The following is a 23,239-nucleotide window of genomic DNA, read 5'->3' as shown; positions in this document are numbered from 1 at the left end:
CTAGCTACTCAGAAGGCTGAGATCTGAGGAGTGTGGTTTGAAGCCAGCCCAGGCAGGAAAAGTCCATGAGATTTTAATTTCCAATTAGCCACTAAAAAGTCAGTAGTGGAGGTGTACTTAAATGGTAGTGTGCTAACCTTGAGCAAAAAAAGCAAGTGAGAGTATAAGGCCTTGAGTTTAAGCCCCAGTACACACACACACACACACACACACAGAGAGAGAGAGAGAGAGAGAGAGAGAGAGAGAGAGAGAGAGAGAGAGAGAGAGAGAGAGAGAGAGAGAGAGAGAGAAGGATTTGATGAGCTTATTTAATATATTGACATTGGTGAGAAGCAATAAGCTTGAATATATACCACTATAAACTTCCACAAGTTAAGTGCAAAGAGATAACATGATTTTTCAAAAGGAAACCAAATATCCAAGGATGATGAGATAATTAGAAAAGATATAACATGTACATAATGGAAATAAAATGAAGTAAGAAAGAAGAGTAAACATTAAAAATAACATTTGAAGTGGTAATGCCTGAGAATTTTCCACAAACAATAATAGGCACCATGCTAAAGATCTAGGAAGCAAAGAGAACAAACACATAGCAGGGTAAGTATTAAAGAAGGCACACTGAGGCATCTAATATTCAAATGCGGAAAACAAAAAGAAAAAGAGAAATCCTGTAATAAGGCAGTAGAACAGAGACTATAAACAGGAAATTCTAATAAGAATTATATCAGACTTCTATCCAAGACGTGAGTGAACTAGATATTTAAAAATGCTGGAAGAATAACACCACCAACCTAGAATTCTTTATCTAATGAGAAAGCCACATGTTTTTGATAATTTAGGTGAAAATGGACCAATTCCTTCTCAGACACAGTCTATCATAATTTACAGAAGTCAGAAATAACTATCAGAGTAGGCCTATGTCTATCAAACAAAAGGAATAGGTCATCATGGCTCACTCCTATAAACCTCAGAAAACTGAAATCCAGAGGATCTCAATTCTAGTCTGAGCAGAAAAGTCTCCAAAATAATCAGCAAAGACCCAAGCTGGAGGTGTGGATGACATTGCAGAGCACCATCCAAATGAGCAAGTTGAGCAAGCATGAGGCCCTAAGTTTAAACCCTGGTACTGGAAAAAAGAAGTGAAACAAAAACAAAACAGTGAGGATTGGGGCTGGGAAGGTGGCTCAGTGGTAGAGCTCTTGCCTCGCATGCATGAGGCCCTGGGTTCAATTCCTAAGTACCAAATAAGCAGAAAAAGCCAGAAATGGTGCTGTTCCTCGAGTGGTAAAATGTTAGCCTTCAGCTGAAGAACTGAGGGACAGTGCCCACCCAGACCCAGAGTTCAGGACCCATGACTGACAAAAACAAAACAAAACAAAAAAATAAAACCAGTGAGGATCATTAAGTGGGTTAAACACTGGACACCAACCAATGTAACCTATTACATCAACTGACATTAGAAGAAAATCATATGATCATATCAATAAATGCTAAAAATGCATTTGACAAACTCCAAAACCCATTCATGATAAACTTTCAGCTAATAAGAGATCAAAAGAATTTTCTGAGGACTGGCAGAATGCTTTCCTAGCAAGTGTGAAACCCTGAGTTTATTTCCTAAATAGGGGTGGGAGAAAGAAGAGAGAGAAAGAGAAAAGATAGTGGGGGGAGGGTGAAGGGAAGAAGAGAATGAGTATTTCATGAACTTGATGAAAAATATCTACAGAAAATACTAACATTATATTAATGCTGAAAAGCCAAATGTTTTTTCCCCTGAGATGGAGAACATCCCTAGCTACTGGAATGAGAAAATTAAATTAAAAAAATCAGACTGGGAAGCAAAAAAAACCAAACCCGAAATTATCTTTGTAAATAATATGATTGTCTATGCTAAAAATGCCTCTCCCACACATACTAAAAAGAGTCATTAATAAACAATTATTGTTATTATTATTAAGATTACGGGATAGAAGATTGCCTTAAAATTTGATTGTAACCCTGTGAACCAGCAATTGAAATAGGAAAGCAATTAGATATTTGAAATAAATATCACATCACTTACATTAGCACTGAATGATGAAGTACTTTGGTAAAAATCTAGCAATCTAGATTAGTCTGGGGTAAGCTTAAAAACTTGGACAAAATAAAGAACTAATAAGGAGATTTTTTTCATATTAATGCATAACAACATACAATGCTCAAACAAAATCTCAAGAAATTACTTTGTGGATATTGAAAAAACAATTCTAAGTTCATATGGAAATGGAAAAGGCCCAGTATAGCCATGTCAATACTGAAGAACAAAGTCAGAGGGCTGATATTACCTGGTTACAAAAATTATTAGAGACCTATAGTTCCAGAAAGATTGTAATAAAGGTGAAATAATTTACAAGTAGATTGATACAGATATCATTAAGAAAATGAGCAAAATAATATTGACAAAAGAGCAAAGGCAATACAAGGAAGAAAAGTCAGCCTGTTCAACAAGGTATCTAGGAACACTAAATCATGCACAATAACCAAATATATGTCAACACAGACATTATACTTTTCATAAGTTTTATTTCACAGTGCATACTGGATTAAACTAAAACTACACAAAGGTATAAACTTTGAGATAACAGAAAATCTAGATGTCCTTGGTGTTTGACAAATTAGTTGACTCTGTGTGTGTGTGTGTGTGTGTGTGTGTGTGTGTGTGATTTTGAACTGTAGCACCCTTCCCTCTCTCTCTTTCTCCTTCCCTCCTTCCCAGATAACCCCTGCTACTCACAGATGCTACTATTCCCCATGTTAACCATAGTTGTTCTATGGTTAACTAATGTATTGGTTACATGTTGTTCTATGTAACAGACATATTCATGAGATGTGTTGACTTGCACCTTTACTTCAAGTTTAAAACACATTTCCTTAGGGGTACCACACCTCTGAAGATCCTTTGCTGTGTAAATTTAAAACAACAACAACAACAAATACTCAAAACACAAAATAGTAAAATGGGCATCATAGGTATGGGTCATACAGATTTGACAATTCTTCCTGTATGTGTGCCAGCCTGGGGGCTCGAACTCAGGGCTCCTGAACTTTTGTGCTGAAGGCTAGCATTGTACCACTTAAGCCACAGGCTCCAGTTCCAGCGTTTTGGGTGTTAACTGGAGATAAGTCTCAAAGGGTTTCCTGCCCTGGATCACCTGGCTGGATCATCTCCTGAGTAGCTAGGATTACAGGCATGAGCCACTGGTGCCTGAGCAGATTGAACAGTTCTTAAAACCCTTTGGCATAGACGCTTTCTTTTGTTGAATCAGCTCAGTTCAATGAATTACTCTAAATTTTATAAGGACCTGATCTTAAATGTTTCAGTCTATGTCTTTGCAAAAGAACAATTTCCTACATTATCTGGATATTATCAAGCGAAGTAACAGTAACTTTCCTTCTTATGTCCTGTCATAGTCATGTCAATCTGTCTGTGTGCAGTTGGTTTACTTTGCAGCTGTTGTTAGGCCCAGAAACTTGGTGAATTTGGAGAAACCTGGGCCCAAAGGCTGAAGGTCAGGCTAACACTTCCAATCCACAAAGGAAACAGAAAAACGACTTCCGCGTGTCGCAGGGGTTCATGGGAACTGTAGTTTTCGGGCCCCACTTTCTGTGTGCGCCTGCGCAGATCCAACTCCACCTCCTGTTGGGCAGCGGGGCGTCAGGGAGGGTGGAAACCAAAGGAGCGAAAAGTCTCCATCAGAGGCTGTGACCCCGAGCAGGGAGCTTCCTTAGCAGTGCTCTCACGGCCAGGAGACCTCGGGACAGGTGGGCTTGTGTGTGGGCATCTCCTCCCTGAGAGGCCATCGGGGTGCCGTGTCTGCCTAGGTTGGGGGGAATGGGAAGTGGATTTGTAACGGTGACAGTGGACAGGAGGGCAACACACACACACACACACACACACACACACACACACACACACACACACACACGCAGCAGGTGGTCACACCTGTAATCATACCTATTCTTGAGGCTGACATCTGAGGACTGAACGACAAAGCCAGCCTGATCAGGGAAAGTCTCTGAGACTGTTAACTCCAATTAACCACCCAAAACAAAACAACAAAAGCCTGAAAGTGGAGCTGTGGATCAAGTGGTAGAGAGCCCCAGGACTGGCACAAAAACAAAACTCACAAACACTTACGTGTTGTCTGCAATAAGCATGGTAGTGTAAGATGCTATTATGAAACACTTATTCCCATGGTTTGCTATCTTTCATGTCATTCTGTATGTACTTCCAAGTGTTCAGTAACTTGAGAAATCAGGCAAAGCTGATTTTACTTGTCTATTTTGTTTCACTCCATTAAAAAGTAAGTCGTGGGCTCTGACAAACTTTTAAGGATTCAGTAGTTGCATTTAGCTAATAGCAACAGTGAATTTCAAGAGTCAGGTTTAGGGTATCAGATGAACATTTCAAAGACCGAATTTATCTCTTGGCCTAGGTCCTAAAGGTTCTAGAAAAAGCAGGAAATTTATGTCAGGAAATCTATGTCAGCCCTCTGACATTGCTTTCTCCTACAGCTTCACAGCAGAAGTAGAAGATTCTAGAAAAGAGCCCAGCCCTGATCTTTCTTTCCCCACCCCCAACCTCCTTTCTTGAGACAGAGTCTTGCTATGTAGGCTGACTGCCCTGCAGCCAGATTGGTCTGGAATTTGGGATCCTCTCTTTGGGATTACAGCTGTGTAACACCACACCTGGCTCAGAGGATGTTCTGGATTCTCTGTAGAGCCTGAGTCAAAGCTGGTGATGTCATCTGGTCTGGAAGCCATCATGATGGACCAACTTGCAGAAGGTGATAACCTGGTTGAAAGGAATGGATGACTGCCTGTGAAAGGCAATTTACTGGTGTGTTGGCAAGGGCATGATATCTAGAGACAACCACCAGCTGGCAGAATACCACAGTTCCTTCCTTCTTCCCCTTTTCCAGCTTCTGAGGTACTCTCATAACATACTATGTCTTGTCATCACATGTAGCTTTTTGAAATAAGCGAATGCTTTTTCCTGAACACAGAATATCACAAAAATAGTAGTAGAGTTTTCTGTGTTGGAAGCTCAAAAAATATCCAGCCTAAAATGAATGACTTTTGTACAAATATCCAGAGCAGAAACAGGAACGAAGCAGAGTGCTGTTCACTCACACAGAGCAAGTGCTCTATCTCTCTGTCTGCCTGTCTGCCTGCCTGCCTGTCTGCCTGCCTGCCTGCCTGCCTGCCTGCCTGCCTGCCTGCCTGCCTGCCTGCCTGTCTGTCTGTCTGTCTGTCTGTCTGTCTGTCTGTCTGTCTGTCTGTCTGTCTGTCTGTCTGTCTGTCTGTCTGTCTATCTATCTATCTATCTATCTATCTATCTATCTATCTATCTATCTATCTATGTGTCTATCTCCCTGTCTGTCTGTCTGATTTTTTTTCAGTAATGAGGTTTGAACTCAGGGCCTTGTTCTTGCTAAGAATGTACCCTACCACTTGAGCCATTTTCCTAGCCCTTTTTGCTTTAGTCATTAGGGTCTTGTCTCATGCCCCAACTGGCATGGACTGAGCCTCTCTCATTTACACTCTCTGTGAGGCTAGGATTGTAGGCATGAGCTGCTACACCCAGCTTCAAAATATCTTTTGTAAGAACTGACAACTGACTTAGAAGAAAAAGGTTTTAAAAAGGATTTTAAAGGTTTACACAAAATGTCCTGTTAGAGCTTTCTAGGGCAATTCTAAGTCATGGAGTAAAGATAATAAGACAATAAGAACTTGCTTAGTAAGCTGACTTTGTGTGTGTGTGTGTGTGTGTGTGTGTGTGTGTGTGTGTGTGAGAGAGAGAGAGAGAGAGAGAGAGAGAGAGTTAATGAATGTAGACTTAAAAAAAACAATAAAAAACTGTGTGTGTCTGGGCTTGTTTAACCTATTCTCTGGTTTGTTTTTACTGCTTTTTTTAAGGAAAGGATTTTAGTTAATTGACAGAAAAAGTTTACCCTATTTAGTGAAAACACAAACCTACACAATCCTGTCAAAGATACACAGGCTCCTCTGTTGCTACCTTTCTATGGTCCTTCCTGTCCCTTCTCAGAGTGAAATGGATATTTCCCATTAGGAAACCTTTTCTCTGGCTGGTGTGATATTTTTAGGTAGGTGATACAGGAACTATAAGGCAGCCAGTTCTCTTCAAACTCTCTTTTTCTTTCTTTGTCCCTAACAGAACCTTCACAATTCTCTACATTCTTTCAGGGGCAGCAGAAAATGAACTTATCTCAGGTGAGTTCTGCCTTTTTTCCCCCTTGTACCAGTCCTGGGGCTTGGACTTAGGACCTGGGTGCTATCCTTGAGCTTTTTGCTCGAGGATAATGCTCTACCATTTGAGCCAAGCTCCACTTCTGGCTTTTTTCATTTTTTTTCTCTCTCTCTCCTTCCTTCCTTCCTTCCTTCCTTCCTTCCTTCCTTCCTTCCTTCCTTCCTTCCTTCCTTCCTTCCTTCCTTCCTTCCTACCCTTCCTTTCTTCCTTCCTTCCCTTCCCTTCTTCTTTCCCTCTCTCCCTCCCTCCCTCCCCTCCCTCTCTTCTCTTTCTCTTTCTTGTAAATCAGTGGGGATAAGAATCTCATGGACTTTCTTGCCCAGTCAGTTTTGAACTGCGGATTCTCAGATTTCAGCCGAGTAGCTAATATTACAGGTGTGAGTCACATTTGCAATGGCGTTTAAGTACCAATATCTTTTTTTTCCCAGTCCTGGGGCTTGAACTCTGGGCCTGGGCACTGTCCCTGCGCTTCTTTTGCTCAAGGCTAGCACTCTACCACTTGAGCCACAGCTCCACTTCTGGCTTTTTCTGTTTATGTGGTATTGAGGAATCGAACCCAGGGCTTCATGCATGTGAGGCAAGCACTCTACCACTAAGCCACATTCCCAGCCAAGTACCAATATCTTTTACAATGGCTTCTTTGAACACTACTGTGTCTACACATTAACATAGAAAAGTAGAATAAAATAGATCAGATACTTTTTTCATAGACATATAATCCTGACTGGATTATAATCAGATCCAGTGAGTGTTGTCTTACTCTTAAACTTTTCCCAAGTAGAGAACCCCATTTTTGGTGCATGGCTGACAGTATCTGGGTACCTCAGGGTTTGGAAAGGCACAACTCATGGTATCTCACCTAGGGTTTGCTAATGGTTTCATCTGCACAGAATGCGGGCCCTCAAGCTCCTGAAGAAGAACTGTGTGAGGAGGACATTCCTAGAATCTTCCTGAGAGGTTTCCATGTGAGTTGTCTGTATGTGTGTCAGGGGAGAAGGGTCATAGGGGGTAGCTTGCAGTCTCTGTAGGGGTCTCTTTGGAGTGTATGGGGAGGAATAGGAAGTCTGTGTATGGGTGTCTGTGAGGTCTCTGGCCCTGGCCCAAAGCTCTGTGCTTCTTCTCTGTGGAGCAGTGCAGGTCTTTGTGCCAGATCTCTGCCTTGAGGTGTCCATAGGGAGGTCTCTCTGGTCAGTTTCCTCATGAGGTCTCTATGGGAAGTCTATTGGTGTATGGCTGTGGGAGGACATTGTGGAAGGGCCTTGTGGGTAATTCCTAGTGGGAGGGCCTTGTGGGAGGACTTTATGTCAGGACCTTGTCAGAGAGCCTTGTAGGAGGACCTTGTGATCTCTGTGGGACGTTTCTGTTAGAAACTCCCAAAGGAATTCTGTGACTTTTTAGCCCACGACTGTGGAACCACCAGTGGAATCTGTGCAAGGTGTCCATGCGGACATGAGAGGTCTCTGTGTAGACTTGGAGCTCTGTGGGAGGTGTGTGTGTGTGTGTGTGTGTGTGTGTGTGTGTGTGTGTGTGTGTGTGTATGTGTGTGTGGATTTTGAAATCTGGTGGATTGGAGGTCACTGTGGGAAGACTAGGATGGAGAAGTCTGAGTGATCTCTGTAGGAAGGTAGTCTTTGTGAGACATCTACTCAAAATGTCTGCAAGGGTCTGACATGAGGTCTCAGAGCCCTGTGAGATTCCTGTGGAAATGGTATACTAGGTGACAATGAGAGATCTCTGTGTACTATCTGTGCATGAAATCTCTCTGGGAAGTTTCCACTTAGAGGTGCCTGTGGCTGTCTTCAACTGCTGTTCTCATCACACTGTATGGAAAGCTGTGTAGCAGAAAGGGACTTTGTCCTTCCTGTTTTCTGACTGGTCCATCAGAGTAGCCTGTTTCTGGTGCCTTTCTTGGCAGGCGCCATGGCTGTATGTCCAGCATCCCCACAGTCCAGAACTTGCATGTTGGTGTCCTCAGGGAGACCAGCAGTATCCAGGAGTAGCATGTCCTAAAGCGAGAGGCTCAGCTCTGTGTGACCCTCTCATGATGTCCTCCAGCACCTCTTTGCTTCAGGCCCCAACCAATCCTGCCAGTCTTGACTCCACTCCCTTTGGAGGCTGCCATAGTCATCAGGATCCCAGAAATAGGACCTGGCTCTAGTATCGAGGCATCAGGGCCTGTGCCCTCCTGGCTTGGTGCCAATCTCGTCCCTTATATGGGGGCCCATTCTCATCACCAGATTATTGACAATGGTTTGAATATCCAGCACTGCAAGGGAACAAATTACCTCCCTCTGATTCGCTTTGCTTCCTCTTTAAGCTAATCCTCTGCATCTGAGCTAAAGGTTTATCCAGATGTGGGATGGGAAGCAGGTGGGAATCTGGGGTGAGGCCAGTATAGAGTTCTTGGCCTCAGTATCTCCTTTCCTAAACTTGTAGGGACGGGTCACACAGTTCCATTTATGGGCCTCCTTACTTTGTTTCTAACTTCTTTTCAATTTTTCTCCCACATTTCATCCTCAGGCCCCACAATGCCTGACATCAGTTCACACACAGTCTCCTACCTGTTCTCCTGTTCTCCTCACCCAGGTTCTTCCCCTGGGGTTGAATTAGATGTGAGCTAGACCAAGGTCATCGGCCTGTGGGCAGGATGGTTTAAACATTCATTTGCGGGAAACATGGCCCTTAGTGGCCTCCCTGGTCATCAGGTCTACTTTTAATGCTGCTCCAGAGTGGGAGAAAGGCAGAGGGGGGTGGGGCGGCCACTCTGAGCTTTTCATTAGGGCCAAACTAAGAGGACCCATTTGCCTTCTAGCTTTTGCCAGAGAGAAGGGACTTCCCAGGAGTGGGAAATTTCTATTTCCCACCAAAAGAGCCAAGAGAAACATGTTTGTTTGTTTCTTCCTGCTTCAGAACTCAGAGCGCTTGCATCCTCCCATTCACACTTTATCTACTTTGTGACAGGTGAAGCTCCTTGGATCTGACCTTTCTTGGAGCCTGCAGGAATTTTCAGCTCTAAGAGGCCTTTGTAAATTTGCTCCCTAGCAATTGTTGCCTAAGGTAGAGAGAAAGTAGTTGGAGGATGGGTTGAACCACTTCCTACGGTAGGGACTTCACTGGATGTCCTTACTGGTTTTAGAGTTTTTGTTGTTTAGAAGATTGGTGCTGGTGGCTCATGCTTGTAATCCTAGCTACTCAGGAGTCTGAGATCTGAGGATCACAGTTCAAAGCCAGTATGTGTGTAAAAGTCTGCAAGACTCTTCAGTAAACCAGCAAAGAGCTGGATGTATAGGTATGGCTGAAGTGGTAGAACTCCAAGCAGTAATCAAAAGCAAACAAAAAGTCAAGGAAGGTGAGAGGCTCTGAGTCCAAGCCCCAGTTCAGGAAAAAAAGAAGTTTTTGGTTGGGTTCCAGTGGCTATATATAATCCTAGCTACTCAGGAGGCTAAGATCTGAGGATTATGATTCGAAGCCAGCCAAGGCTGGGTAGTCTTTGAGACTCCAATTAACCACCAGAAAACCAGAAGTGGTGCTGTGGCTCAAAGTGGCAGAGTGCTAGCCTTGAGCAAAAATGCTCAGGGACAGTGCCCAAGCCCTGAGTTCAAACTCCAGGACCAGCAAAAATAAAATAAATATATCTATATCTCTCTATATAGTTGTGATTTCCATCAGGGTGGTATTATAGGACATTATTCATTGAATATGTAGCTCAATGAAGGATGTCTGGATAGAGATCAGTTTGTAAGTCAACTTCTTCATCTCTCTCCCAGCCCTCTTCCCTCCCCTCTAGAAGCTAAAGCTCACACCAACCATGGAAGACACAGAAGTCATTACCTTTTGTGAGGGGAAAATAATATGTTTATTGGCTTTACATTAACTGGATTTGCTAGCATGTGGAGTCTTTTCCTCTTCCACGCATCACAGTTTTCCTTTGGGACATGTTTTCCTAATGGAAAGGACTGGAGAAGGATTTTCTGATGGAGACAAGACACCTCTCCTGAGATGACAATGCCTTGGGCAGTGTTGCTGATGATGGCTCGAGGGCCCTGGCACTGTTGGCCCGTGCGGGGAGGCAGTTGGCGGTGACATAGCCTTCTTGGAGGATGCATAGCAGGCATGTTCGGCCCCACGCTGCTCATTGAATCGGACACTCTTCAGGGACTGTTTGGGTCTGAGTTTCCTGTCCTGGGTAGGACACCTCTGCCACTTGGTGGCTGCATAGCTGGTCATCCTTCTTTGATCTGAGTAGTGGGAGGGTCTCTGGTAAGAGGGAATATGACAGTTGGGAGCTCGAGGGTATTCTTTGTACTGGTTTGACTTCAAGGTGCAAAGCTTGTGATGAAGCATCATTTTCTTTTCTACGATCTGTCCAACGGCTGTCATGAGTTCCTGTGCCTCGGCCATGTTCCTGTCTGTGTGTGTCCCAGCTTGCCCTCTTCGGTGGCTTTGGACAGGGGCACTCTTAGGCTTGTCTTTGTCTAGGGCGTCTGCTTCTGCCATGATTGTTTTCTTGGGTAGCATCCAGTGAAAAAAGCGTCTCATGAATTTTTGGAAGTGGTTTTCCAGAGGAGCTGGAGTAGGGGCTCTATTCTCTGGAGCTTCTTCCGTTCTCCTGGCTGGAGTGAGTTTGGGGGTCCTCATTTCTTCACATGTTTTGTCATGATTCCTTGGGGTTGGTCTCCTATACTCCTCCCCTTTGTAAGTAAAGGCATACATTTTGGGTTGATTTCTCCATGTGTCTTGGCATTTCACGACATGGGGCTGATGTTGTCCTGAGCTACAGGGCGTTTCCATCATCACGTCCTCTGACATGTGAGGAGCCAGATAACTTGTGGCCAGGGGCATGTCCCTGGCATTGCAGTGTGGAAGGGTGACACCGGTGACGCAGGCTGAGGCCTGGATCACAGCATTCCTCTGTCTCTGTTCAAACTCATTTGTGACTTCTTTCTGAAAGCATGGCTTTCTTAGAGCATGGGTTGCAGATCTTGTAGGCACCTCTAGGCTGCCTTGCCCAGTCCCCACGACAGACTTTCTTCGACAGCTGCTGTGCACATGGCTGCCCGTGAGACCCGGAGGAGCCCATTTTCCCTCTGCTCTAGTTGGAGGGGGCGGTGAGGAGCCATAGGCATCTCCGTATGGGATTCTTTTGTGGAGTCTTTCAGTCTCCTTGCATGAGGGTGAGGGGGTAAGGGGAGTCAGGGTTTGGGGAACACTGCTGTTAGCCATCACCTTCTCTTTGGAGCTTGCCTGGGGTGGTTTCCCCAGGAATTTGGCAACCTGAACTTTTGAGCTGGCCTTCGATACGCAGGTGGTGGAGGAGGGACCACTGAAGTGCGGAAGGGCCAAAAGTTGAGGCTTTCTCAGCTTAAAGACATTAATGGGTTTCAGGGCCTTGAGGGGTAAGCTCCATCGGTGTTTCACCCAAAGCTTTATAATATGAGCCTCCAGGGCCCGATGAGTACATGCGTCGAGGAAGGAAAGCTTTTGGAAGGTGGGCTCACAGCTTTCCATAGTCTCCAAAAATTCTAGACGGTTGGTCTGCTTGTGGGTGTTAGGCATCGGCAAAGCAGGAAGCCAGAGTTGGGGCATGCTCACAGGCCACGGAACCTCACATTTACGCCCCAGCTTACCGGCCAAATGAGATTTGGAGTCGTGTTGTAGATTCTTGTCTCTGCCTCTTGATAGGTTCTTGTCTCTGCATCTTGATCCATTTTTCACCGAGTCATTCTTCTTCAGGGATTCTTTAGAGTTCACCTTGGTAGTTTTCACTGGGGCGTCTTCCGCCTCCTTGGATGGGTATTTCGGGGCCCTTCCCAGAATATGCCCCAAGTTCTTGCCAACCTCCTTGTCTAAATGGAACTTCACCTTCTGTACTTCCTTGTACTGTTCACTGGTCGACATAAAGGAGCAAGAAGGGCCAGGCTTGATGTGATCCGAGCACGTTCTTGTCAACTCCTCTTGAAAATCCATCGCTTCCAGGGACTCTTGGATCCTGCAGGGCAGGTCCAATCCGTGTTGAACGAGCCACTTCTGAATGTGTTGCTCCAGTTTCCCCCGGAGCTCAGGGCTGATTGGCAAATTCTCAGGAAGGATAGAGACTGCCCAGCTTTCTTGGGAAGGGCTAGGAGTGATAGGACAGCTGGATTGCTGAGACGTTTGGACCACTGAGGGGAAATCCCACTCAGGTTCTAGTTGTCTCCTTAGCAAAGACTTTTCTGGGTAATGACTTTCAGTTGGACTGAAAACTTGGACTTTACTTTGGGTTACAGAAAAAGATGTTCCGTAGTCCCTAAGATGGTGTAGAGAAGAAGGCAGGGAAGGGAGAGAGGATTGATGGACATGATCCAGAGATGAGGGCTGGAATTGGGAGATAGGCAGAATCAAGGATGGAGACTGGGACTCCAGATGGGAGAGGGGATGGACTTGAGAAAGCAGTGGAGATATTTTATCTTGAATTGAAGTTCCATTGAATAGGAAAAATGGAGACTGTAGAGGAGAATTCTGGGGGATCCAGGCTGTAGCCACTAAGGATTCACTGTGTAGAGAAGGGAGACCCCAGAAAAGTTGGTCATATTTCTTCTGGAAATCATCATCTGCGATCTTGGGTAATGATAGTTGCTGAGGACCCTGTAGATGTTCTGACTTATCTTTCGTGTCCCAGAAGGATCGTGGGGTTTTGTTGTCCTCTCCTGTACTTGGTGACTCTAATTGATCCCTTACAGGATTTGAGTGGTGTCCTGGGCTCATTTGTTGTGGGGTTTTGTCATCCTTTTCTGCACTTGGTGACTCTAATTGATCCCCTACAGAATCCAAGTGGTGGTCGGGGCTCATATGTTGTGGGGTTTTGTCATCCTGTTCTGTACTTGGTGGCTCTAATGGATCCCTTACAGGATTCAGGTGATGTTTTGGGCTCATTTGTTCTAAGCATGAGCCATTTTGTTCTTTTTCTTTTATCTCCTTCAGGTGTACTCCAGATGCTAGAAATAAGGAGACTGGGTTATGATAGTGAAAATGGAGAGAGACGAGAGACTTTTGTGGAACCTGAACAGGATGTCCATGTAGAAGAGGTTTGACTCTGCAGTCCATGCACTGGAGCTCAAGGTTACAAGAACCTGGCTGGCAGAGTTTGCAAAGTATGTGGGTGGGTAGTGCTGTTATCATTTACAAAGGGTTCCATCTACGTCATTTCTCCAGGGTCTTTACAGTTGTGTGTAGAAGAAAGGCTGGAATCATCTAAGAAGACATGAACCTTATTCAAGTAAAACAGCCTTGTCCTACTGAACAAATCCAGACCCATCACAGTTTCCTTCTGAACACAGGACCTGAGAAATGTCCACAATTCCAATTTCCTTCCCAGGAGCCTTTCCCTCAGGCCTCTGCAACTACATCCTGAGAGACCCCTGGGACCTGGCTCTGGTCCCTGAGGACCAGTATTAATTCTGGACCTCAGGAACGAATGGCACTGCCTTACCTTTTGGAGGTATATGTTTCTTCCTGCTTTTTTTCCACCGCCATATCTGCAGATGATCCTAAGAAACAAGAAGAAAATGGGAGGTTGAGTTCAAGTCTCAGTCTCCTCTCTCTAGACAAGGAGCAGGTATTGTTTCTGAACATTATGACATTCTATATTGAATTCATGGAATTCCTTTTTTCTTACCTTTTACTCACTTTTTGAAGCCAGGCCAGGCAGAAAAGTCTGTGAAACTCTTATCTCCAATAAACAACTCAGAAAAAGCCAAATGTGGCACTGTGGCTCAAGTGGTAGAGTACTAGCCTTGAGTAAAAGAAACTCAGGGACAACACTAGGCCCTGAGTTCAAACCCCAGGACTGGCTATATATATATATATATATATATATATATATATATATATATATATATATATATATACTATATATACACACACATATATAGTATATATAGATACATACTAAATATATATATACTATATATAGTATATATATATATACACACACTCTCCATATATATGTATATATGTGTTTATATATAGTAATATATTATATAGTATATATAGTATATATGTAGTACATATATAGTATATATAATGCATATGTGTATATAGTTATATATAGTATATGATATATACTACACATATACTATATTATATATAGTATATATAGTATATATAGAGAGTATATACTATATACACACTATACTATATATACTTATATAGTATGCTATATAGAGTATATAATGTATATTATATATAGTATATATACTATAGTATATGTGTAGTATATAGCATATATACTATATATATAACTATATACACATATGCATTATATATATAGTATATAGAGTATATATAAACTATATAGTATACATTATACTCTCTATATAGCATACTATATAAGTATATATAGTATAGTGTGTATATAGTATATATTCTATATAGTATATATAGAGTATATAGTATATACTATATATAGTATGCAGTATATAGTATAGTGTATAGTATTTATAGTATATAGTATATCCTATATGTATAGTATATATAGTTTATACTATAGTTTATATACACTATATATACTATATACTATAGTGTATATACTATATGTAGTATATATTATGTAGCATATATAGTATACTATATAGTATATATCTTATATATACTATATATATTACTATATATACACATATGTACATATATATCATTGTGTGTGTGTGTGTGTGTGTGTGTGTGTGTGTGTTTCTCTTTTTCTAGTCCTAGGGCTTGAACTCAAGGCATGGGCACTGTCCCTCAGCTCTTCAGCTCAAGGCTAGTGCTCTACCACTTGAGCCACAGCTCCACTTCTGGTTTTCTGGTGGTTAATTGGGAGATAAGAATTTCATGGACTTTTCTACTCTGGCTGTCTTCAAACTGTGATTCTCGGATTTCAGCCTCCTGAGTAGGCTAGGATTACAGGCATGAGTCCTAGTATTTTATTTTTTCAGAAACACAAAGAGGGATTTCCTATGTGAAACCCACCCTGGACACCCTTTAGTCACTATCTCTTTACTCACAACCACAGGCCGGGGCTTCTGCAGGTGCCTGCCAGTAGGTGGTTCCAGGGTCTGTTGAGAGATTCCCAGGGACTCAGCATGGTCCTCAAAGCAGCCCAACAATGAGCAAACATGTGGAAAAGATCCCATACCTTTCTTCCCTCCCTCTCAGGCCCTTGCCATGATAAGGGGTCCTTGGAACCAGTGCTTAGGAGCCCACTTCTCAGCCATAAACTCCCAGTGATTGACTTTACCTTGGCATCTAAAAGACTCCGCGCCTAGATGGTCTGTGAGTTTAGTGGATGACCTGGTGCGTACCCTCACCTCGCCCTGTCCTGCCAGTGCAGAGGGGAAGATGGCTGTCTTCTTTCTTTCCTAGGATTTCAATCACTTCTCTACTTGATTTGAAAAAGTGAAAATTGCAGTGTGTGTGTGTGTGTGTGTAGAAAGAGAGAGAGACAGACAGAAAAAAAGAATAAGGAAAGGAAGGAAAGGAAAGGAAGAAAAAGAAAGAAGAAAGGAAAGAAAGAAAGAAGAAAGAAAAGGAAAGAAAGAGGAAGATTACTTTTGGAAGAGTCTGGGTTGAAAGATTCTTACCTTCCTCTGCTTCTTTTTTCCCTCAGGTGGTGGTAAGGGTGGTTTTCGATTAAGGAAAGGCAGTAACGCGAGAAAAAGTCCCACTCCACACACAACAGCAAGGATCATATCCAACACCATGGTTGTGGAGCTGGGGCTCAGCCATTGGGCATTGCTGCTTTTCAGATTGAAGAGAGGATTCTCCATCGTCTGAATTGGTCTATAAATCTCCTTTGCCAGCAGGCCATGGTCCCAAGCCTACATCACAGAGGCCTCATCACAAAGGGCTCTTGAAAGGGGGAGGGGCAGAGAGTCAGGGGCCACTGGGTGGAGATGCCCCTCCCCCACCCAGCAGCCCAGCACATACCAGTACCACCTGGGTGTCTTGGATCCCTTGCTTCCAACTCCACCTGTCAATCTGTCAAAGAGAGAATGTAGTCGTGCATTTTCTATTTATTCTCTCTGGAATTCAGCTATTACCCAGTTCCTTTTGTCCATTGAAGTTCTTGGCTTAAGATAATCTCGTTTTCAGCCCTCAAATATCTTTTTCTCCACCCCCTGCCCCCATTTCTTTTAGGTGTAAAGTTCAGGCATTTATTGGAAGTCTTTTAACTCATGAAGACATTTATATAAACTTTTCTTTTTGAACTACTTTTGCTGAATTTCATACATTTTAGCATGTTGTGTTTCCATATTTATATATGCCACAGGATACTTTATTTACTTTTAGATTTTTCTTTGGTAGTTCAGGAGTGTGTTGTTCAATTTGTGAATTTTTCGGTTTTTCTTTCCTTTGATTGGTTTTTAGTTTTTACACCTAGGTTGTAAGAACACATGATAATATTTCAGTGTTCAGAAATTTGTTACAATATATGCTCTATCTTGGAAAAACTGTATACTTAAGAATTTGTATATTAACTGCTGTTGAATGGTCTGATCAAAATAATGTTTTCTAGGTCGGATCTATAGTGTAATTCAAACCTGCTGCCTACTTACTGGTTTGCTATTTGGCCTATCCATTCATTGGAATCCTTGACTTATATTGCTATTTCTCCCTTGTAGACCTGTGAATACTTGCTTTATACATTGTTTCTTCAATGTTGGGTACATTTATGCTTTTTTTAAGTTTTTTTTATTGTGAAAATACTGTACAGAGGGGTTACATGAGTAAGGTAATGAGTACATTTCTTATCAACCATTGTTGCCTTCTTTGTTATATCCTCTTGATGAATTTACCCTTTTATCTGGACCTTGTATCTGAATATCATTGATATTCAGCTGTGTTTTTTCTCCATGACTTTATTTCCAGTGTGTCTGTTTGACTTTTTTTTTGACATTTAAAAATCTTATCTGCCAGGTATTATTTAGGAGGCTGAGATCTGAAGACTGAGGTTCAAAGCCAACCTAGACAAGAAATTGTGAGACTTTTATCACCAATTAACTACCAAAAAGGGAAGAGCAGAGCTGTGGGTCAAATGGTAGAGCACTAGCCTTGAGCAAAAATATTCACGACAGTACCCAAGCCCTGAATTTAAGCCCAAGAGCTGGAGTACACACACACACACACACACACACACACACACACACACACACACACACACACACACACACACACACACACACACACACACACACACACACACACACAATTTTACCAAAAAATCCTTACCTTTGATTTTCTTAATTATTGTTCTATTGTGATTTATTTCTATGTATTTTATTGTTTTCCATACTTTCATTTTTCTCTTTCCTCTCTAATACCAACTCTTACTTTATAGATCAAAAGTTTTTCTGTTTGAAATTTTAGCTTTTGAAATATTGTAATGTCACCAGGTACTGGTGGCTAATACCTATAATCCTAGCCACATAAGAGTCAGACCTAAAGGATTACTTACAGTTCAAAGTGAAAGGAGAAATAGACAAGAATCTCTTCTTTCAAAGGAAGATAACATAACATTCAAGCTGTAAGTTTCATTCCCTTGGTCTTAACTCACCCATATGATTTCTTGAAGCTTATGCACCTTCACTCACCTTTGTGATCTTCTGTGAGCTGGTGCCTTGAGGTCAACAGGGCAAGGGACAAGGGGTGGGGACAGAGCTAAGGTGTAAGAAAGTAGGCAGACTGCCTGTCTAGTGTGCTGGCCTTCTCCGGGTTTGTCAAGAGTATACCCATTTGGAGAAATATTAAAGATTCCTTTGCTAAAACTGTCATCGGTGACTGTTGGGTAATGTAGACTAAGAATTGATTTCTATTCTTAATGATTTTTTTTGGGGCTGCATTCCAGATCTAGCTGTGACTGTGGGGTGAGAGGGAAATTTCCATGAGGGGAGATGGTTCCTGCTGATCATTACGTTGCTCCTTCTGGCTAACTTACTGATTTCCCTTAGTTGCAGCTGTAGGCTAAAGGGCTGGAAGTCAAAGCCATGCAGGGCAGTGCCCACGCAAAAAACTATCAGGAACCAGCCACTTCATGCATGAACCAAGGTAGGAAAGGGGGTGCTCTCATTACTGCCTTTGTGGTTGGATCATTCTTGAAGGTTGGCTGCAAGGAACAGTTATTTCTTTGTGAAATTGAGATTGAGCACACTGGAAAGGTTCAAGACATTTTTGGCAGTAAAGGATTGAGTATAAGCCAGAAAACCTTGAAGAATAGAAAAGAATCCCTCTTTAGCAAATAGGAGTAGGGCGGGGGCAGGGAAGGAAAAGATTCACCTAGATGGTAGATGTTAGAATATTGGAATGATCATGCATGGACCAAAGAGAAAAAGAAACAGATGCTTTGATTCTGCTGCTTTCTTGTACTCAGGGACCCATCCTAAATCCTTGGTGTTCTGGCCAAAGTTTGCGTCAGATGGGAATTGGGTATGCCAGCTTCTATTCGAAAATATCAATGAAGAAAAAGCCCAATCTCCCAAGAGAACGTGGACTCAACACTCTGTTGGAGATGAGGCCCCATAATCATTACATCCAGTTAAGGTAAACAAGGAAGGAGCTAGAGAAACTGGATTCACTTCCTCCATTATGGAAGAGATTGTCTCTTTCTGCTCTTGCTTATAGAGGGGCTAGAACAGCCAGATTCCTGATGACTCCCCACCTACTGGCATGTTTCCTGAATCACTGGAAGAATTTAGCTCCTGAGACCTTAAAAGAAAAAAAGCACTTGGCCATAATACCCAATAAAAGATGTGGGAGGCCGGGCTTCAGTGGTTCATGCCTGTAATCCTAGCTATTCAGGAGGCTGAGATCTGAGGATCTCGGTTCAAAGCCAGCCTGGGCAGGAAAGTCTGTGAGATTCTTATCTCCAATAAACCACCAGAAAAACAGAAGTGATGCTGTGGCTTAAGTGGTAAAGTGAAGAGCTGAGGGACAGTGCCCAAATCCAGAGTTCAACCCCCACAACCAACAAAAAAGCGGGGCGGGGAGGGGGGGTGACCACCCAAGAAATAAGTCAGGCAGGGCTTTTAAAACCAACTATTCTTCTCTTCCCTCACAAAGGAAACAAAGCCAGGATGAGGACAGGAATCCCATTTGAGCACATCACCCATTTTCTTTACAAGATTTTCAGGCAGATTAAGATCTCCCTAGGGGGTATTCAAATATCAATTTAGTTTACTGATGTAAAGCTGAGTTCTCTAGCAGACATGTTTTTAAAAAACCAAACACCTCTGTTCTGTTGGGCCCAGGTAGCTCATGCCTGTACTCCTACCTACTCAGGAGGCTGAGGTATGAGGATTGTGGTTGGAAACTAACCAGGGCAGAAAAAGTCCCTGAGACTCTAATCTCTAGTTAACCACAAAAAACAGGAAGTGGAGCTGTGGTTCAAATAGTAGAGCACTAGCCTTAGGCACAAAAGCTCAGGGGTTCAGGGACAGTTCAAGCCCTAGGATGGGCAAAAATAATAATAATAATAATAATCCCCTCTGTTTTTGGTAACTTTGTTTAAAGTAGAGGTTCTGTTGGCATTTTTTTTCCTCTTATGCTTGTCTGGCCTGTTTGGAATTTTCTGGAGGTTGTCTAGCTCTTTTCTGGTCTAGTCTGCCAACAACATAGTTTTTCCCATCCATTTTACAGGACTAGCTTGTTCACTTGTCCAAAAGTAGCTGGTCTTCACGTTTAAGACTCCACAGAGGCCAGTGGATCCACTCTTGTTTCTGAGGAATTAAGACTCCTCTACTTGTTTTATTGCTTAAACTCTCTGGATAGACTTTGCTATTCAAAAAGGCCTTATCAGGAAGGTGTTAACGTGATCTTTATGCTTCTGGTGAAAGTCCAGACAAGCCTGTCTGATCTTGTTTTTCAAAAAGCTAATTTTCTGAGCTGGAAACCTATGGTTCACGCTACCCAAAAGGCTGCGATTTGAGAATCGCAGTTTGAAGCTAGCCTGGCCAGGAAAGTTTATGAAACTCTTATCTCCAATAAACTACTAAAAAGCTAGAAGTAGAGCTGTGGCTCAAGTGGTGGAGTACTAGCCCAGTCTTATTGACCAAGGAGACAACCATCCGAAGCACTGAAAAAGGCTGGGCTCATTACACTTGGGTAGAAGTGCGCCGACAACAAGGCATCAAAGGCTGGCGCATCTGTCCTGATCCCAATCAGAGGGCCCTGTTGTTCAGCACCAGTATAATCCAACTAAAGCAACCATAACAACAATGTCAATGAGACTCTGGCAATCCAGACAGGATGCAGAGATGTTAATGCCCGGGTGAAATGTCCACAGCCTTAACAAAAGCCGTTGTTACGCTGTGCAAGGACTGGAGGCACAGGTGGTCCCTTTTCCTGGTGATGGTCTTTGAATCTAGATAGTATGATCTGTATGATAGCACTCTTCCAGGACAAAACAGCCTGGGGAATCCAATCATGCAAGTCCCTAAACTTGCTGTTTACCCTAGCCAAGGGCCATGAGATTCTTAGGGCAATCACACCTCTGCAAGAAGGTATAAACTTTATCTCTTATCTTTCAAGGTGGGGGAAAAGGTATACTATGTTCATGGAAAATGTCTTCAGTTGCTTTGAGAACGTAAGGGCTGAGTTTGAGACTAGTCATTCCATGCTAAACATTCTGTGAACATACCTCTGGTAATATTATTAGGGGCCACTGTATGTCACCCTCTTGGCCAGCTGTGGTGGAACCTGTACATTGGTCTAATTGGCTATCCCTTTTACTCTGGAATTCGATCCTCTTCCCCCCCCCCAAAAAAAAGATAATAAAAGAAATATCCCAGGGATTCTTTTGATTCTAATATACACTTAGAAACTATTGGAGTCCCTATGGGAGTTCTTAACAAATGTATAGACCAGAAGCTAAATATCTGCTAGCTTTGAGCTAGTCTTGTTCTGGGGTGGAGAAATCTACCATTAATAAACGTCTTGAGAATGTTGATGGGACTAAGTACATTTAGTATAACCAACAGAGATTTGTAAACTGTCCTAGGAGGTGCAGTTAAGGGAAGGCCTGAGCAATTAGTGCCACTGGGATAACCACTTAGGGCTAGTTATGCTTTTTGGAAGAAAAAGGAGACTATGTAATGATAGGATGCCAGGGCTGTGCATTCGTTCTGAATAACATTTCCTCTGATGGACTGATCAGCCTAGCAAATGAATTGGCTGAAAACGTGTGAATAAATGACCCTTTCACAAACCTCACAGAACAGTATTTTGAAAAGCTCTCTAATAATCACAGTGCTCTTATTTCGCTGTGGTATCATACCCTGTATCCAGGGGCTGCTACAAATCTTTATAGCAACTGTCTTGACTGAGATCCTCCTCTACCTTAGTCAGGGTAAATTTTTTTTTTTTACTTTGTGATAAAAAAAATGATGTTACCACAATTTGAAGCAAAGAACAACTCTAGACCCAAAGAGGTAGAATTACAAGAAGTCAGTAAGACTCTTTTCTTTCAATAGGGATCTCCTATTGCCTAGCTGTCTAAACCCTGAGCCTGAACCCTGAGGTCAGCAGGGCAAGGGACAGGGGGCAGGGAAAGCATTAGGAATATGAAACCTGACAATGTACTCTTCTGCCTTGTTAAGACTCCTGTCTATGTTTGCAAGGATCCTGCTTGGTAATGAAGATGAGAATAGATTTCTGTTTCTAAAAAAAAAAAAAAAAAAAAGCCATCCTGGGCAGAAAAGTCCAAGAGACTGCATGTATAATTAGCCATCAAAAAACTAGCCTGGAGGTGTGGTTCAAGTGGTAGAGCACCAGCCATAAATAAGTATGAGTGTTAGGAAAATGGATGAGAAAGAAAGGAAGCAGGCTGGACTCCATCTTCCTCAGGTTAGGACTGCTTATTGAGGTCTAACGGCGATGGGCACAGCGTCCTGTGGGCTGGGAGACCTGCGAAGAGCTGGGACAGGAGTTGGGTTTTAGTGGGTCTGATCAAGGAGACAGGTTACATGAGTTTAATATGGGGAGGGGCAGTGACTGCAGGTGCAAGCAGAGAATAGGGTAAGTATTCCCTTATCCAAGGTCTCAAGCTTTTTTCATGTTCAAACAGTTCTCTATCTGTCTTGTCGAGACCTTCACAGAATACAGTTTTTAGTCTATCAACCTCTCAACTCTTTCCTGGCCTTACAGCTTGGTCTCAGAGCCTTTCAGCCTAGGCCCAGGTCGGCTTGCCTTGGCTGTGTCAGGCAGCCCGCACATCCTTTGATCATTTGTCTGATGTCTGTATGCACCTGGGAAAACTTGGTTGGGGTTAACCCTTCATATTCCATCTTTGGATACCTGGAAAGAATGAGCTGAGAGGGAGAGTCCTTCAGTGAGATCCTCAGTTCAAGACCTGGTATGTGGGCACACAAGAAATATATTGTAATGGTTACATATTTTTAATGTTAATTTCAGATTCCCCTATGTGTAATGATACCGTCAGCTCAGGATTTCTGATGGCCTCCAGCTACCTGGGGCTCTTGTTCCCCCTCCCCCCCCATCACAAAACAATCCTTACTCCAAGGGGCTATTTCCTATACTTTCCTCTGGGTTATTTTCGATGTGCTGTACTTTCATGTAATTTTTAGGTACAATAAATGCCCATCTTTATTCCCACAAATCAAATACCTTATTTCTGGTTATCCTTTATAAATAATTTCAAAGGGATTTATGAGACTTAAAAACTTTTGGGTCTTCATAGTCTAATAACATCTTTAAATAATTTTAGCTGCTAATAATTTAAGGATCAATATTTATTTCCTTTCAACTCTTGAAAATATCATTTTATTGGACTCTTGTCTCTAACATTGTGATTGGAAAGCCTGAGGCCAGTTGAAATCAATTTGTTTCCTTTTTATGGATGATCCGGTTTTCTATCATTTGGACAGGATGTTATAAAACAAAGAAATCTTCAAGGTTGTA

At 42.6% G+C, this 23,239-nt stretch overlaps 1 protein-coding gene and 1 long non-coding RNA gene across 3 annotated transcripts; one reads left to right on the top strand and one right to left on the bottom strand.

Annotated features, from left to right (window-relative positions):
* The first annotated feature begins 3,697 nt into the window (after positions 1–3,697).
* On the top strand, positions 3,698–16,064 carry LOC138836951 (uncharacterized). Of its 2 annotated transcripts, none has more exons than XR_011375127.1 (6): positions 3,698–3,804; positions 6,221–6,276; positions 7,204–7,278; positions 13,274–13,411; positions 13,505–13,907; positions 15,936–16,064. It is a non-coding gene; the product is annotated as an uncharacterized lncRNA (long non-coding RNA). The 2 variants fall into 2 exon arrangements; XR_011375128.1 differs by lacking the exon at positions 3,698–3,804 and adding an exon at positions 4,722–4,829.
* On the bottom strand, positions 10,160–16,095 carry LOC138836950 (spermatogenesis-associated protein 31-like). The gene is made up of 3 exons (XM_070035650.1): positions 15,910–16,095; positions 13,782–13,839; positions 10,160–13,287 (listed from the first exon to the last, which is right to left on the bottom strand). The coding sequence occupies exons 1-3, from the start codon at positions 16,093–16,095 to the stop codon at positions 10,229–10,231; spliced, it is 3,303 nt and encodes a 1,100-aa protein (XP_069891751.1). The 3' UTR covers positions 10,160–10,228.
* Between the last annotated feature and the right edge of the window lie 7,144 nt (positions 16,096–23,239).

This window comes from Dipodomys merriami, unplaced genomic scaffold (genome assembly GCF_024711535.1).
Source record: "Dipodomys merriami isolate MVZ:Mamm:240054 unplaced genomic scaffold, mDipMer1.0.p SCAF_26, whole genome shotgun sequence".
NCBI lineage: Eukaryota > Metazoa > Chordata > Mammalia > Rodentia > Heteromyidae > Dipodomys > Dipodomys merriami.
The sequence above is the reverse complement of the archived record's forward strand: the minus strand, read 5'-3'. Positions and strand labels throughout refer to the sequence as shown.